This window comes from Oncorhynchus mykiss, chromosome 4 (genome assembly GCF_013265735.2).
Source record: "Oncorhynchus mykiss isolate Arlee chromosome 4, USDA_OmykA_1.1, whole genome shotgun sequence".
Classification (NCBI taxonomy): Eukaryota; Metazoa; Chordata; class Actinopteri; order Salmoniformes; family Salmonidae; genus Oncorhynchus; species Oncorhynchus mykiss.
In genome coordinates, this window is record NC_048568.1 from 20345124 (window position 1) to 20361296 (window position 16173).

A 16173-nucleotide genomic window follows, 5' to 3' on the forward strand; every position below is an offset into this window, starting at 1 on the left:
GACTTGCCAGTGGGCGTGTTCATGCGGTTGTGTGCGAGTCACCTGTCGATAGTGTGAATGCCCATGATGAAGGGCTGAACGTCATGGTTAGGGGGGCAGCAGAACTTGCAGCGGGTCTGAGCACTGAGGGGGGTCCCATCGCTCAGGTTGAACCGGTAAAGAGGACTGATGGCCGTGCCATGGGTCATCACTGGCAACACACACACACAGACACACACACACACACAAACAACAATTGAGCTACTGATCAGTGTGGCGTTCTTTATGAAATAAAAGAAAGATGTTTCTGTAATGGTACGATATGGGGGTACTGTGTTGTTACAGCCCGATTATTGACAATAGTACATAACGTGTCTCTTTCCACCCCCTTATCTTCCTCATCCCCCCTTCTCTTCCTCATCCTCCCCTTCTCTTCCTCTCCCCACTCCCCCCCTTCTCTTCCTCCCCTTCTCTTCCTCATCCTCCCATTTTCTCCCCACTCCCCTTCTCTCCCCACCTCTTCCTCATCCTCCCCTTCTCTCCCCACTCCCCCCCTTCTCTTCCTCATCCTCCCCTTCCTCCCTTTCTCTCCCCACTCCCCCCTTCTCTTCCTCATCCTCCCCTTCCTCCCTTTCTCTCCCCTTCCTCCCTTTCTCTCCCCACTCCCCCCTTCTCTTCCTCCCCTTCTCTCCCCACTCCCCCCTTCTCTTCCTCCCCTTCTCTCCCCACTCCCCTTCTCTTCCTCATCCTCCCCTTTTCTCCCCTTCTCCTCACCCTCGTGGAGCAGCTTCTTGGCGTGGGAGGGTTCTTTGCCTTGCGGCTGGAAGAAGGCGTAGATACACTTCCTGACCAGGTCCTCCCAGCCTGGTCGCCCCGTCGCCCGCAGAGCACTGGTCTCTATGGAGATGATCTTCCCTGGACACACGCACACACACACTAGTAACGGTGGTCTATTATGAGGTCAGATGTACAGTAGTAGTGAGAGCTGAAACCCCGTCCTTGCCTTTCCTCTCTAGGTAGGTTTACCAACAAGCCTGTTTATTGTGTAACACTCCAGTTAGTACATCTTCTGGAGCAACATGAAAGCTCTCTAATCTACAAATTGGAGAGTGTGTGCGTGTGTGTATGGAGTTTTTATGTGAGAGGGTAAAGTTGAGAGGTAAAAAGTGAGAGGTCAGGGGTTGATACCTGTGGGGTCCTGTTTGGTGATAAAGGACTCAGTGCGGATGGCGGGTAGCTGCTGGGGGCGGGGCATCGGGCAGGCTATGCAGATCAGGCAGCTCTGCAGGTCTGGGCACAATACAGATCAAATGTCAGGAGAGGTCAGAGTTAAGCCTCTAACATGTGTGTGTGTGTGTGTGTGTGTGTGTGAGACTGTGTGTGTGTGTGTGTGTGTTAGCTGTAATAAGCAGGGCGTCACCGTGTCTAACTCTTTCTCTCCTATACGGCTCTGGTCTAGTTGGGACAAGGTAAAGACCAGCGTGATGTCATGCTGCTGACACACCTTTTTGAATTTGTATGACATGAGTGTGAATGTAAACATCTGTATGCATACCTGTGTATGTTCAGTAAGCTGTATGTATCTGTGCATGTTCAGTAAGCTGTATGTATCTGTGCATCATGTTCAGTAAGCTGTATGTATCTGTGCATGTTCAGTAAGCTGTATGTATCTGTGCATGTATCTGTGTATGTTCCGTAAGCTGTATGTATCTGTGCATCATGTTCAGTAAGCTGTATGTATCTGTGCATGTATCTGTGTATGTTCCGTAAGCTGTATGTATCCGTGTATGTTCAGTAAGCTGTATGTATCTGTGTATGTTCAGTAAGCTGTATGTATCTGTGTATGTTCAGTAAGCTGTATGTATCTGTATGTTCAGTAAGCTGTATGTATCTGTGTATGTTCAGTAAGCTGTCTGTATCTGTGTATGTTCAGTAAGCTGTATGTATCTGTGTATGTTCAGTAAGCTGTATGTATCTGTGTATGTTCAGTAAGCTGTCTGTATATGTGTATGTTCAGTAAGCTGTATGTATCTGTGTGTGTTCAGTAAGCTGTATGTATCTGTGTATGTTCAGTAAGCTGTATGTATCTGTATGTTCAGTAAGCTGTATGTATCTGTGTATGTTCAGTAAGCTGTATGTATCTGTGTATGTTTAGTAAGCTGTATGTATCTGTGTGTGTTCAGTAAGCTGTATGTATCTGTGTATGTTCAGTAAGCTGTATGTATCTGTATGTTCAGTAAGCTGTATGTATCTGTATGTTCAGTAAGCTGTATGTATCTGTATGTTCAGTAAGCTGTCTGTATCTGTGTGTGTTCAGTAAGCTGTATGTATCTGTGTGTGTTCAGTAAGCTGTATGTATCTGTGTATGTTCAGTAAGCTGTATGTATCTGTGTATGTTCAGTAAGCTGTATGTATCTGTATGTTCAGTAAGCTGTATGTATCTGTATGTTCAGTAAGCTGTATGTATCTGTATGTTCAGTAAGCTGTATGTATCTGTATGTTCAGTAAGCTGTATGTATCTGTGCATGTACAGTAAGCTGTATGTATCTGTATGTTCAGTAAGCTGTATGTATCTGTATGTACAGTAAGCTGTATGTATCTGTATGTTCAGTAAGCTGTATGTATCTGTATGTTCAGTAAGCTGTATGTATCTGTGCATGTACAGTAAGCTGTATGTATCTGTGTATGTTCAGTAAGCTGTCTGTATCTGTGTATGTTCAGTAAGCTGTCTGTATCTGTGTATGTTCAGTAAGCTGTATGTCTCTGTGTGTGTTCAGTAAGCTGTATGTATCTGTGTATGTTCAGTAAGCTGTATGTATCTGTGTGTGTTCAGTAAGCTGTATGTATATGTGTGTGTTCAGTAAGCTGTATGTATCTGTGTATGTTCAGTAAGCTGTATGTATCTGTGCATGTTCAGTAAGCTGTATGTATATGTGTGTGTGCTCACCATCTCCTTCCTCCGGCATGGCTTTGGGCTGGGAGACAGTAAAACACTGCATGATGTCGTATTGCTGACGTGCCTCCTGGTTCTCTGAGTCCACTTCATCAGGAGGCCTCTTTAGCATCCGGCAGTTAAATGTGTTACTGTTCCTCCGACCCTGCTCCTGGGGCCACGGCACCCCGTTCACTACACACACACGCACACACACACAAAGACAACATCAGTAACGGTGTAGACAGACAGACACATCATTAGGAACAGGGACACACACCACCACACAGGACATACAGGAGAGTGTGTGACAAAGAAAAGAAAGGATGAGGGAGACAGGATGACAATCAGAGGCAGGTAAAACCAATGTGTGTGATGTAATAATAATGGTTTGAAAACAGACAGGATGACATATCTGGGGTAGAGAGAGAGAGAGAGAGAGAGAGAAGAGGGGGATAAGGAGAGAATAAACGAGACAGTAGTAGTGAGGGTCTAGTCAGTTTAAACTGAAACTGAAGTTTAGCTGTCACATGATCTGTGACAGCTATGATACTGTACCTAGAGGCAAAGGTTCCTCTCCTCTCTTACCTCCTGTCTATCCTTAATGGTTATGTACTCTTATAATCTCCAGCCGGCACAGCCAGAAGAGGACTGGCCACCCCTCAGAGCCTGGTTCCTCTAGGTTTCTCCCTAGGTTCCTGCCTTTCTAGTGAGTTTTTCCTAGCCAGGGTGCTTCTACATCTGCATTGCTTTCTCTGTGGGGTTTTAGGCTGGGTTTCTGTATAGCACTTTGTGACAACTGCTGATGTAAAAAGAGCTTTATAAAATACATTTGATTGATCCCCTCCTCTCTTACCTTTCTTTCATCTCCCCGTTATCATGTTCTTCTTCTCCTTCCTTCCTCATCTCTTTCATCGCCTTGTAATTTCCTCCTACTCGACATCAACCCCTCTTTCTTTGTCATTCTCGCTTTTCCTCCCTTCTCATCTTCTTAGCACCTCTCCAACCTCCCCCCCCTCTCTCCATCCTCTCCTCCCATCACCATCATCTCCTGCCTCATCTCATCCCCTCTTCTCTCATCCACCTCTCCTGTCGTGCTCACCGAGGCTCTTGGGCAGCAAGTTGCGGACAAACTCGCCGTGGTCTCCCACATGGAGGATGCTGTAGACACTGGAGGTAATCAGCTCTTCTTGGGTGTAGCCTAGGTAACCTGTCACATTCTCCGACACAAACACGATCCGGCCCTCGCGGTTCACCACAAAAAAGAAGCCGTCCAGAGCCTGGCCCGAAACAGAGGGAGGGACAAAAGAGGGGTGAAAACGGACACCTCCGGAGGAAGGGGAACACAAAAAGGGAGAAGGGGAGGACCTCAGCCTCTCTCTCAGCCCCAGCCCCAGGGAAAGTGGGCCAGGAACTAATGTGGCATACTGACACTGGGCCTCACTGGGAAACTACCACCTGAGTACCACACATACAGTCACTGAATCACTCTGGACAATACAGAGAAAATGTTGAAGACAGAGAGATTCTAACTAAATTGCCATCATCCCTCAAAATTACATTTGAGCTTTTACACAAAAACATACACAACATTTTATCTAACTTTGTATGAATCTACTGTGAGCAGGTGCAATCTAACTACCCATGTATTTACTAATGAGCAACCAATGAGCAACCAATAAGATGATTATCTAATCAATAAGATGATTATTTCTCACGAAAGAGCACCTGTGCTTTAGAAAGCTGCATTACTGAATTATCCAATCAATGGATACTTCATGTGTCTCTCACTGAAATTCAAATTCCACCAAGCTTTATTGTTTCACTCACCTCGAGCAGCAGCGGCCCCAGAGCCTCTTTCTCCACCATGCCCTGACTACTGGACGAGATGTCACTCTTCTGCACCTCGTCTTCCGGTGACACCAAAGCCGCTTTCTCTGCAGGGGGCAAATGCACACACAGATCTTAACACACAGATCTTAAGAACACACAGATCTTAAGAACAGCTCCAATACGGGGGGACTGAACGTGGGGCGATCAGCCATTGGTAGCATGTACTTTTAGTCTTCCTTATTTTACTGACATCAACCATTACATAGGCATTATGTAATTACTTAGTAACTCCAAGTAATAACTCCTAAGTAGCTTGTTATACAAGTTATTCCCCTCATAATGAAGCTGGTATTATTCAACAGAGAATAATGAACTGTGTGGGCTGTTGATTAACTGTGTTCTGATGACATCAGTCCAGCTCAAAGGGTTAGGGGGACTCAACGCAGCACATGACTACAGCATTCTGTAACTGTACTGTACAGTTACTGTACAGCAGCTAAAGCCAACGACTGGAAGTGAGCGGGAAACGCCTTGTTTATTCTGGCATGGACACCAATGCATACTGCTTTTATAATTAAACCATACCCCATGTAGATACATATATCATGTCAAAAACTCTTAAAAAGCCATTCAACAATGACCCAAATCTCTTCTTGGACCTGGTGTAAGGTTCTACTTAGGACAAAAAGGGCCAAAGAGAGTGATGAGGAGAGGGAGCCAGGGAGGGGGATCGTGGATCTGTGTATTGTCAAGTGACAATGTTTTTTTTCTCTTCTTGATCAACGACCTGATGATAGGCTGCTGACGCCCTGGCCTGGCCCTGGTGTGGACAGAGAGAAAGATGCTGATCTGAGAGATGATGATTGATGCCTGAGGCCAGCAGGGTGAAATAGAGTACAGATACAGAGAACTAGACTGAGCTGGATCGAAGAGAGAGCGAGAGAGAGGCCGGACCTGCCATCACATGTCATTACTGTACTGTAGGCCTGACAGAGAGAGAGAGGAAAAAATATATATAATTACTTGACGCATTGGAAATAATTAATTAAAAAAACAGCGCAAACTAGAATGCTATTTGGCCCTAAACAGAGAGTCTACAGTGGCAGAATACCTGACCACTGTGACTGACCCAAACTTAAGGAAAGCTTTAACTATGTACAGACTCAGTGAGCATAGCCTTGCTATTGAGAAAGGCCGCCGTAGGCGACATTGCTCTCAAGAGAAGACAGGCTATGTGCTCACTGCCCACAAAATTAGGTGGAAACTGAGCTGCACTTCCTAACCCCCTGCCCAATGTATGGCCATATTAGAGACACATATTTCCCTCAGATTACACAGATCCACAAAGAATTCGACAACAAACCCAATTTTGATAAACTCCCATATCTACTGGGTGAAATACCACAGTGTGCCATCATAGCAGCAATATTTGTGACCTGTTGTCACAAGAAAAGGTCAACAAGTGAAGAACAAACACCATTATAAATACAACCCATATCTCTTTCTTTGGCAATGTTAACACGTTTCCCATGCCAATAAAGCCCCTTGAATTGAAATTCAGAGAGAGAGGCCAGACCTTTCATCACATGTCATTACTGTAGGGGGGGGAAGAAAGAGAGCGAGAGAGCGCGAGAGAGAGCGAGAGAGCGAGAGAGCGAGAGAGCGAGAGAGCGAGAGAGCGAGAGAGCGAGAGAGCGAGAGAGAGAGAGAGAGAGAGAGAGAGAGAGAGAGAAGAGTGCAAATGAAGGAGAAAGATACAGCGGGAAGGAGGCAGACATGAGAAAGAGGAAAGGATTAAGGAAGGGAGGACAATAGAGAAAAGAGGAAGAGAAAGTGTCCCAGTCTTTCTGTTAGCCAGCCTGTTAGTCTCTAAATCTACAGTCTGATGTCAGAGAGGCTGTATTATTCATATCCAGTACCTATCACCATCCCCCACACTGTCCTCACAGGGCAGGACTACCCTACAACCATAATGAGGAGAGGACCTCCCTCGCCCCCCTCCCCTCATTCCTCGCTGACTGGGCCCAGTCTTGGCCGGTGACACCTGATCCAGTCCCACCAAAATGCCCTCCCCTACCTTCAGTCTATGCTCAAACCATACACCCCCCACCCAGAGTACTTGGTTCGGGCCCCCTCTAGTCAAATCTCTTCTGTCCTGGCAACCCAATGGGGAACAAGCTTTCCCTTAACGTCAGGACAGTGGAGTCCCTACCCATCTTCCGAAAACGTCTGAAACGCTACCTCTTTAAAGACTATCTTAAATTAATCGCAATGACAGCCCCCACCCCCCTCATCCATTTTTAAATAATTAAATGCACTTGTGTTTTACTACTACCACTGACTTTGCTGATAACTACTCTATTGAGGAAATACGGTTGTGATATGTAGTTGTCTCACGCAGTTATCGTAAGATGAATGCAGTAATTGTCGCTCTGGATAAGAGCATCTGTTAAATTAATAAAATGTAAACGGAAAATGTAGGTCACGACCAGCATGATGTCAGCACGCAGTGCTCACTGTACCGACATGTCCCCACCAAGTAGCCAACAGCAGGAGCAGGGAGTGATACTATACAGAAAGAGGAAGGAGAGAGAGGAAGAGGAAGAGAGGAAACAGAGGTACTTTTCACCGTATTCCCGACCACACCAAGTCAATCTCCTCCGTATCCTCTCCAGGGAGAAACAGAGAGAGGAGTGTATATTTATGAAGCGCAGGCTGGCCGGTGCCCAGGTCTTAAAATCAGGGTGACGAGTGAGCACATCACTGTGAATCATGTGTGGTATTCCAGGAGGCCAAGTACTGAAACCAAAACACAACAAAGTCCTTCCGTAATTAGGTTATTGACAAAATCAACCAGGGCTAGGTGAGGACTTTATGGTAGAGACATGAATATCCTGCAGCAGGCCTGCTGGTTGGGCCGTGTGCTGCACTACTCCTCAGATACACTACTCTACCACTTTCTGGTTGTCACCAGAGCAGTGTTTAACTTCCCAAGTGTGCAAATGCATGGGCAATTCCAGTTGTTTTGGGAATTGGTGGGGCTAACAGGATACGGAGTATTTTTCTCCTTGAGGATGTGATTTTCTTCCCAAAATAGTTAAGGAAAACATCTGGAGTCTTCTGAGAATTCGGGGTCTGTCCTTGTCTATCTCAAAATCAGATAGGAGAGGGTTGAGAGGGGGAGTGGGACACAGGGGGGGCAAGAGGTGAAAGAGGGGAGAGTTGCAAGGGCGCGAGAGAGAGCGAGAGAGGGGCACAAAGGAGCGGAGTGCGGGCCTCGGGAGAGGAGGGGTGAGCGGAGCGTGTGTGTTCCTGGTTCTCCCTGCATAGGGGAAAGGGAAGCTGGGCTGTGCGAGAGGCCCTCTTGCACAAGGTCAGGGGGCAGGGATCTCAGCCATTGGCTGCTCTCTCACACATCCTAGCTGTGACTGACATCACAGGGGCCGCTAAGACCCTGACAACCTTATGCCATGGTAGGCTCATGCGGGGGGCATAAAATAAACAGAGGATCTCATCTCGTTCAACAACCCCCAAAGCCTTACAAGGAGGGAAACACACACACACACACTGACCCTAATGGTTCCTCTCATTTCACTGAGGCCGAAACAGAGAAAATTACACCTTCTACACAGCACAGAGGCTTTTGGTGCTAATTCCGGTGCAGGCAAGTGAGCGCCACTGTTTACTCTTACACTTCTACTCCACTGCGTCTCCCTGCCTGTCTCTCTGCCTGCCCGCTCAAGGCCAACACCAGCCCTCTCTTAGTCCGTTGGGCCTCCGGTACTACCCTATTCTAGATAGGAAACAAGGGCTGGAAGGAATATTCTAATTTACACCAACATTCTGAGTCTCCAAGCCTGTTTGTGATGATGGGAATCAGGGCCAGGAATTAAAATACGTTTAAGCAACTACGCCCTTCTGTTAGGCAGCCATCTTGTCTAATGTATATACACTACAGTGCTGCTTAGAAACGCCCGCTGCTTGTGTGTGTCCATACTAACAGGATGCTTGATGGGATCTCTGACGGCAGGGAGAAAGCTGGGTAAATACATACTGAACCATGTAGTCCCTTAGACACAGATCTTGGATCAGATTTCTCTCCCCAAATCCTAACCTTCAAACATCAGAGTGAAAAATAAAAACTTGACCTTAGATCAGAGCCTCAGGGACAACGTCATCATCATCCTACTCTAACTGCTTCAGTTTCCATCCAGGCTATGAGGGTTGTAGTGCGATCCTCATTATTCCAATGGTGTGGTCGCAACATAATGAGTGTCATGATCCGAGGGGTCACAGTTAACTGAAAATGTTAAGGCGTGGACCTAAATTGGACAACCTCCTACATCGCTTTGATCTAGCCCATCATTTCAAAGCCTACAGGTTCCAAATCCTAGTAGCCAAATACAGCTACATTACTACTACATTGGTTTTTGATTTATGGCCTACACTCTCAGAAAAAAAGGTACTGAATTGTACTTAAAGGGGCACAATCTCTTCACTGTAGTGGCCCACTAAACTATTAGTTACAGATACTTGATTGTACCCTTGCAGTTCATACCTTTAGGGGACAAGACCGCATCATTTTTACATATAAACACAGCAAAAAAAGAAACGTCCTCAGTGTCAACTGTGCTTATTTTCAGCAAACTTAATATGTGTAAATGTTTGAACATAACAAGATTCAACAACTGAGACATAAACTGAACAAGTTCCACAGACATGTGACTAACAGAAATTGAATAATGTGTCCCTGAACAAAGGCGGGGTCAAAATCAAAAGTAACCGCCGGTATCTGGTGTGGCCACCAGCTGCATTTGGGGCGGCCGGTAGTCTAGTGGTTAGAGCGTTGGGCCAGTAACCCGAAAGGTTGCTAGATTGAATCCCCGAGCTGACAAAGATCTGTCGTTCTGCCCCTGAACAAGGCAGTTAACCCACTGTTCCTAGGCTGTCATTGTAAATAAGAATTTGTTCTTAACTGACTTGCCTAGTTAAATAAAGGTAAAATAAAAAAATAAAAAATAAATTAAGTACTGCAGTGCATCTCCTCCTCATGGACTGCACCAGATTTGCTAGTTCTTGCTGTGAGATGTTACCCCACTCTTCCACCAAGGCACCTGCAAGTTCCTGGACATGTCTGGGGGGGGGGGGGGGGTGGCCCTAGCCCTCACCCTCCGATCCAACAGGTCCCAGACGTGCTCAATGGGATTGAGATCCGGGCTCTTCACTGGCCATGGCAGAACACTGACATTCCTGTCTTGCAGGAAATCACGCACAGAACGAGCAGTATGGCTAGTGGCATTGTCATGCTGGAGGGTCATGTCAGGATGAGCCTGCAGGAAGGGTAGTTCAACAAGTTCAGTCTGACGATGCTGTGACATACCGCCCCAGACCATGACGGACCCTCCATCTCCATATCGATCCCGCTCCAGAGTACAGGCCTTGGTGTAACGCTCATTCCTTCGACGATATAAGCGAATACGACCATCACCCCTGGTGAGACAAAACCGCGACTCATTGGTGAAGAGCACTTTTTGACAGTCCTGTCTGGTCCAGCGACGATGGGTTTGTGCCCATAGGCGACGTTGTTGCCGGTGATGTCTGGTGAGGACCTGCCTTACAACAGGCCTATAAGCCCTCAGTCCAGCCTCTCTCAGCCTATTGTGGACAGTCTGAGCACTGATGGAGGGATTGTGCATTCCTGGTGTAACTCGGACAGTTGTTGTTGCCATCCTGTACCTGTCACGCAGGTGTGATGTTTGGATGTACAGATCCTGTGCAGGTGTTGTTACACGTGGTCTGCTACTGAGAGGATGATCAGCTGTCCGTCCTGTCTCCCTGTAGCGCTGTCTTAGGCATCTTACAGTACAGACATTGCAATTTATTGCCCTGGCCACATCTGCAGTCCTCATACCTCCTTGCAGCATGCCTAAGGCACGTTCACACAGATGAGCAGGAACCCTGGGCATCTTTCTTTGGGTGTTTTTCAGAGTCAGTAGAAAGGCCTCTTTAGTGTCCTAAGTATTCATAACTGTGACCTTAATTGCCTACCGTCTGTAAGCTGTTAGTGTTTTAACGACCGTACCACAGGTGCATGTTCATTAATTGTTTATGCTTCATTGAACAAGCATAGGAAACAGTGTTTAAACCCTTTACAATGAAGATCAGTGAAGTTATTCATATTTTTACGAATTATCTTTGAAAGACAGGGTCGTGAAAAAGGGACGCTTCTTTTTTTGCTGAGTTTAGTCATAGAGTACAAAAGCGTACCTTTAGAAAAGGTACACATGTGAATTTTTGGGGTATCACCACAGTGACAAAACAGTTTGTTCATTTGAATAGGCACAAATTGTCCTCTTCTTTAAACCAAGTGCCTCAAGTGTACACGCCTCTCCGCCATCCCACTTCTAACACCAATGTAGCAAATTCAGGGGGTAGCCCCACCTGGGACTCAAACCTGGGCCCTGCGACAAGCCAACACTTTACACATTATGCCAAGAGGTCTGTGTTGGGTAAGATCTGTAAAATATTAATTACAGCTATTTACTGTCACATGTTATGTTAGCTTTTAGAACTTTAATTAAGAAAACCATAAACCACTTAAACTGGTACAACACTTCGATTCAAGATTGGCCCCACCAAAAAATAACTGAAAGCCAAGCCCCCCACTAAGCCACGCCTCCAATATAATGAGGCCCCACCATTATAACACAGTATTTAGATTCTGTAAATAAAATGGTCAATTCTTCTTCATCATTGTACCTTATGGTGGGTACAAATATTTACCTTTTTTCAATACAATGTTAATTTGTAGCTTTTCTGCTTAGCCAAGGTTAAGATTAGTACCATCAAGAATCAAAAGGGTACACAAAGTGTACACAAAATACCGGGTTTTTGTTTAGTGTGTGATGATGGTACCTTTATTTTCAAAATATTTGGTACAAAAATGAACCATTATACTAGATTATCCACACATGTTGGAGCTAGGAACACAAGCACTTCGCTCCACCCGCAATAACATCTGCTATATATGTGTATGTGACCAATACAATTTGATTTGACAAGTACCCTAAAAGGTAATGAACAGTACAGTAAGATGTGTATTTCTGAAGGTACAGTATCTGTATTTTGATATTTTTGTACCTCAGGGAACAATACTTTAGCCTAACTTAACCTTTTTCTAAGAGTGTGTTAACCCCCAAACACATAGAGCTGAGAATGATAACAAGATGGGTTGGGACAACACTGGCTAGATGTCAGGGGCTGGAGGGAGGCTGCCTTGTGAGAAGCTCTGTTAAAACGGGTGAGAGGTCATGTCCAAACAGTGTTAACACTCTTCTGCCGAGGTCAAGTTCAGAACCCAAAATGTATTCAGTGCTCTGGTTAGGCCTACAAACAAGCTGATTGTACACTTCAGAGTGTCTCAGGCCCTGGGGATGTAGAGGTGAGGGGGTGCAATGGGGGCCTTTCGTTCTACCTATAGACGTCATGCTTCAGCATCTAGTGCAGGGATGCTTTTCAGTGGCAGGGACTGGGAGACTAGTCAGGATCGAGGGAAAGACAAACGGAGCAAAGTACAGACAGATCTTTCATTAAAATCTGCTTCAGAGCGCTCAGGGCTTCAGACTGGGGGGCGAAGGTTCACCTTCCAACAAGACAATGACCCTAAGCACACATCCAAGACAACACAGGAGTGGCTTCAGGACAAGTATCTGAATGTCATTGAGTGGCCTAGCCAGAGCCTGGACTTGAACCCGAGAAAACATCTCGGGAGAGACCTGAAAAAAGCTGCGTAGCAACGCTCCCCATCCAACCTGACAGAGCTTGAAAGGATCTGCAGAGAAGAACAGGAGAAACTCCCCAAATACAGGTGTGCCGAGCTTGTAGCGTCATACCCAAGAAGACTCAAGGCTGTATTCGCTGCCAAAGGTGCTTCAACAAAGTACTGAGTAAAGGTCAATACTTATGTAAACGTGATAATACGTTTCATCAATATATGTAATCAATTTTAGAATAATGTGGAAAAAAGTCAAGGGGTCTGAATACTTTCCGAATGCACTGTACATTACTCATGCTGGTTTGATGAATAAGTCATCAGATAAAAAAATACATGGAATGAAACGCTGCCACGGACAGCAATCCACCCAATTATACTATTGTAAGATGACTTTAACGCCCCCACAGTCACTGAGCAACTCTCTGCAACTTCATTGGCAGCTTACAGCAATATTCTGAATACATTTGTTGTGCATGTTTTCCTCAGTCATCTGAATGTCCCCCTTAGTTCATAGAACTGTAGTTATGTAAGTAACCTTCGATATCCGCTATTAGTGGCTGGGACAAATGTAGCGGGAAAAGCGCACATCTTGAAATCATGTCCCTGCTTCAAATTTGACTATCTTTTGAGCAGTTGGAGCTATTATCGACTATGACCCCATTCCTGAAAGCTCAGACTCTCAGGAAAACATACGTATATTATGCTTCTATCTAGGACGCACCAGCAGGACTCTTTAGAAGAGGAGTTATGGATCTGAACAGAATAATTCTAATACATTTCTGATGCATTTCAATCACTCCAAAGCATACTTCCTTCAGAGTGGAACTTGACATATCTTTGTATTAACTTTTGAGATATTGGCAATAAGGCCAGAATCAAACTAGTTTGATTTGTTTCTGACACAAATTACTTGATAGTGAATAGATTGATTAATGTATGAATACATTTGATATCCCACTAACCCCCGTTCTCCGATGGGTATGGCAGCTTTCCCAGTGTGGTTGTTTAAAAGTGTCTTCCTCAAACATATTAGTGAGTACTACCACTGCTGTAGAGTGACACCTATGGCTAATCCCATACTGGCAGTGTGCAGGGATTGACATTAAAGTCTGAAAGGCACTTGCCCTTCGGGAGTGCTTCATTTGAGCCGGATCCTTACGGAACAGGATCCGGCACCTCTCCGTTTTTACAATTGTGTTTCCCGGGACCTATTTGGCCGGATCCAGTAGGCTTCCTCTACATGAAAAATAAAAAAATCAGTTTGCAATGTAAAAATTATAATAAAATTGATCAGAGTTAATTCTCCTGCCCCATAAATAAACGTAATGTGAAAACGTAGATTTTGGTTTGCGCAACATTATAGCCTAACTGTGGATAGTGTTTATTTTCCCCAATCATAAGGCCTATAGCCTGGGAACGCACAGCAAATCTGTCAGGGAACGCCATTCAGCCAGCACAAGTCTTTTGAAATAGCTCAAAAGCAATCGCAGGAAAACATAGGTTGGAAAGCGAATGGTTCCTGCTTCAAAGAAAAGTCTAGTCTGACAGTAGGCTGACAAAATATTTTATCAACTTCCAAACAGGTCTATCGAGTAAACATTATTTTACAAAGTAAAACAAGAGAGATAGGCTTTTGGCATGAGAGTATTGGCAATTGTCGGCAAGTTGAGCTGCACATCATTGGGTAAGTCGGTGAAAGCTTTTCTAGGACTATAATTTCCTGTAACTGTCATTTTGATCATTTGTTTGGTATTAAAAAATATTATATTAAAGTGTCCAGTCATATAAAATGACATAATTGTATGAAATGTGTTTATAAAAGGCCAAAAACTGTTCCCCATGTGAGAGCCTTCTTTAAGGGCCTCTACTCTAATGCTCTATGTCACTACGCAAATGCGATGATATCCATATGCACTGCTTTATTATAAAGGTGGGCTTTCTCCATCCTTTCCGGTACCTCAGAGGCCCCCCAGGTCATCCCCCTCTCACAATCACTTTCTGTTCTGGCACCTAGACATTTACAACTTAAGCACTACCCTTCGGAGAAGTCAAGAGTATTTTTTGGTTGCCCGAAGATTATGATCTTCTGACAATGTAAATTATCTATTTATACACAGAAGTACCGTATACTGCCTGCCTTTCTCTTACACATTAGGGGAGGAATCAGAAAGATCAGTACTGGAATTCTTTGTGCTTTGGTTGTTGTTAGTAAAAACAAACCTCAGAACAGGCTCAACTTGCCGGACTGCCATAAATGCCACGAATTGTCTTTCTTTCACTTAAATAATGTGGAGGAACCAGAAAGATCCGTTTTAGGCTACGGGAATTCTTTTGAGTTACTATATTTTTTAAAAGTTATTCAGCTGCACAGTGGGGCAACCTCAGAGCAGGCTCAACTTCCGTGATTGCTCAGTTCACCTGCCCCAGGCAATAGGCAACACTTAATGTCAATCCCTGGTGTGTGTCTGAGCATGTGTGTGTGTGCACTGAATGTGTGTGTGTGTGTGTATGTGTGTGTGTGTGTGTGTGATTAGTGCGACCTGGAACAAACACCAATGCTCTGGCTCTTATTGTTTTATGGCTTTTCCATTGAACACTGACCAGTTACTGATTAAGAGACGATCTGGGAGAACAAGCGGCGCCACTAAGTAGAACTAACTGGGAGCGCTGCCCTACCAGATGCATAGAACTAATGATATGTAAGGGTACAAAAGATGCATGCAATGATACGTAAGCACCAGAGCAATATGGGCCTATAGAGAACAGAGATACGGCTCTGGTAAGCATTAAGTATAGTAACATAGGATACGTGTGGATGGGGATGTAAGGATCCACAAGACACAGCAGAATGGCGTCACAGCTTTCAGTGAGTTAAAGGTGGGATTAGTCTGGTTTGTCATTCAGCCCTGTGGACTAAGAAGCATGATTTCCCAGGGGTCCCTACGGCTGGGCAGAATTCACCGAGCGACCTAGACGTCTTTAGAGGGACTGGGGGATTGAGGGGAAAAAAGAGCAAATGAGTAAAGAAGTGAGGGGGGTGAAGTGACCATGTCGGTCAGTAAAGTGACTGAGGGGAATGAGAGTGAGAATGGGAGCATGTGTGTGTTTTTTGTTTTACTATCCTTGTGGGGGGGTCAGATGTCATCACAAGGATACTAAAACAAGGAATATTCTGACAAGTTGGAACATTTGGCCTCTCCCCACAAGGAAAAAGGCTATTTTAGGCTTAGGGGTTAGGAGTTAGGGAAAATAGGGAAAATATGATTTGGGAAAATAGGATTTTGAAAGGGAATCAATTGTTTGGTCTCCACAAGGATAGTAAAACAAATGTGTGTGTGTGTACTAGAGTGAGAGCAAGACAGCGCATGTTTGTATGCAAATGAGTGGTTGATTAGTGAGTGAGAAAGTGTGTCTAATGTGCTGGTGCTCACCCTGCTCGCGCCGTTTGATCTGCTGGATCTGGTCCACGGTGCTCTTGAGGATGTGGCACTTGTCTGGCTGGACGTTGAGGCTGGCCATGTCGCCCATGTTGGCAGACAGGAGCTCGGCCAGCTCGTCTATGTAACGACACTCCAGCTCCCGCCGACGCTTCTCCACACTGCAAGGACAGCCACACACACACAGTTTAGGTTTATTTCTGAGAAATGTTCAGAAC

The 16173-nt window shown here is 45.2% G+C and overlaps 1 protein-coding gene across 3 annotated transcripts in view; it reads right to left on the bottom strand.

The window, feature by feature from the left end:
• Nucleotides 1-16173, bottom strand: part of LOC110522275 (nuclear receptor coactivator 1) — a 91002-nt gene that overhangs the window by 16363 nt on the left and 58466 nt on the right. For all 3 annotated transcript variants that reach the window (XM_036975854.1, XM_036975855.1, XM_036975853.1), the window contains exons 3-9: nucleotides 15950-16116; nucleotides 4742-4848; nucleotides 4014-4191; nucleotides 2927-3106; nucleotides 1168-1269; nucleotides 754-894; nucleotides 43-190 (exon numbers count right to left, since the gene is read on the bottom strand). In XM_036975854.1, the coding sequence (XP_036831749.1) occupies nucleotides 43-190; nucleotides 754-894; nucleotides 1168-1269; nucleotides 2927-3106; nucleotides 4014-4191; nucleotides 4742-4848; nucleotides 15950-16116 (1023 nt within the window). The remainder of the gene's footprint in view (nucleotides 1-42; nucleotides 191-753; nucleotides 895-1167; nucleotides 1270-2926; nucleotides 3107-4013; nucleotides 4192-4741; nucleotides 4849-15949; nucleotides 16117-16173) is intronic.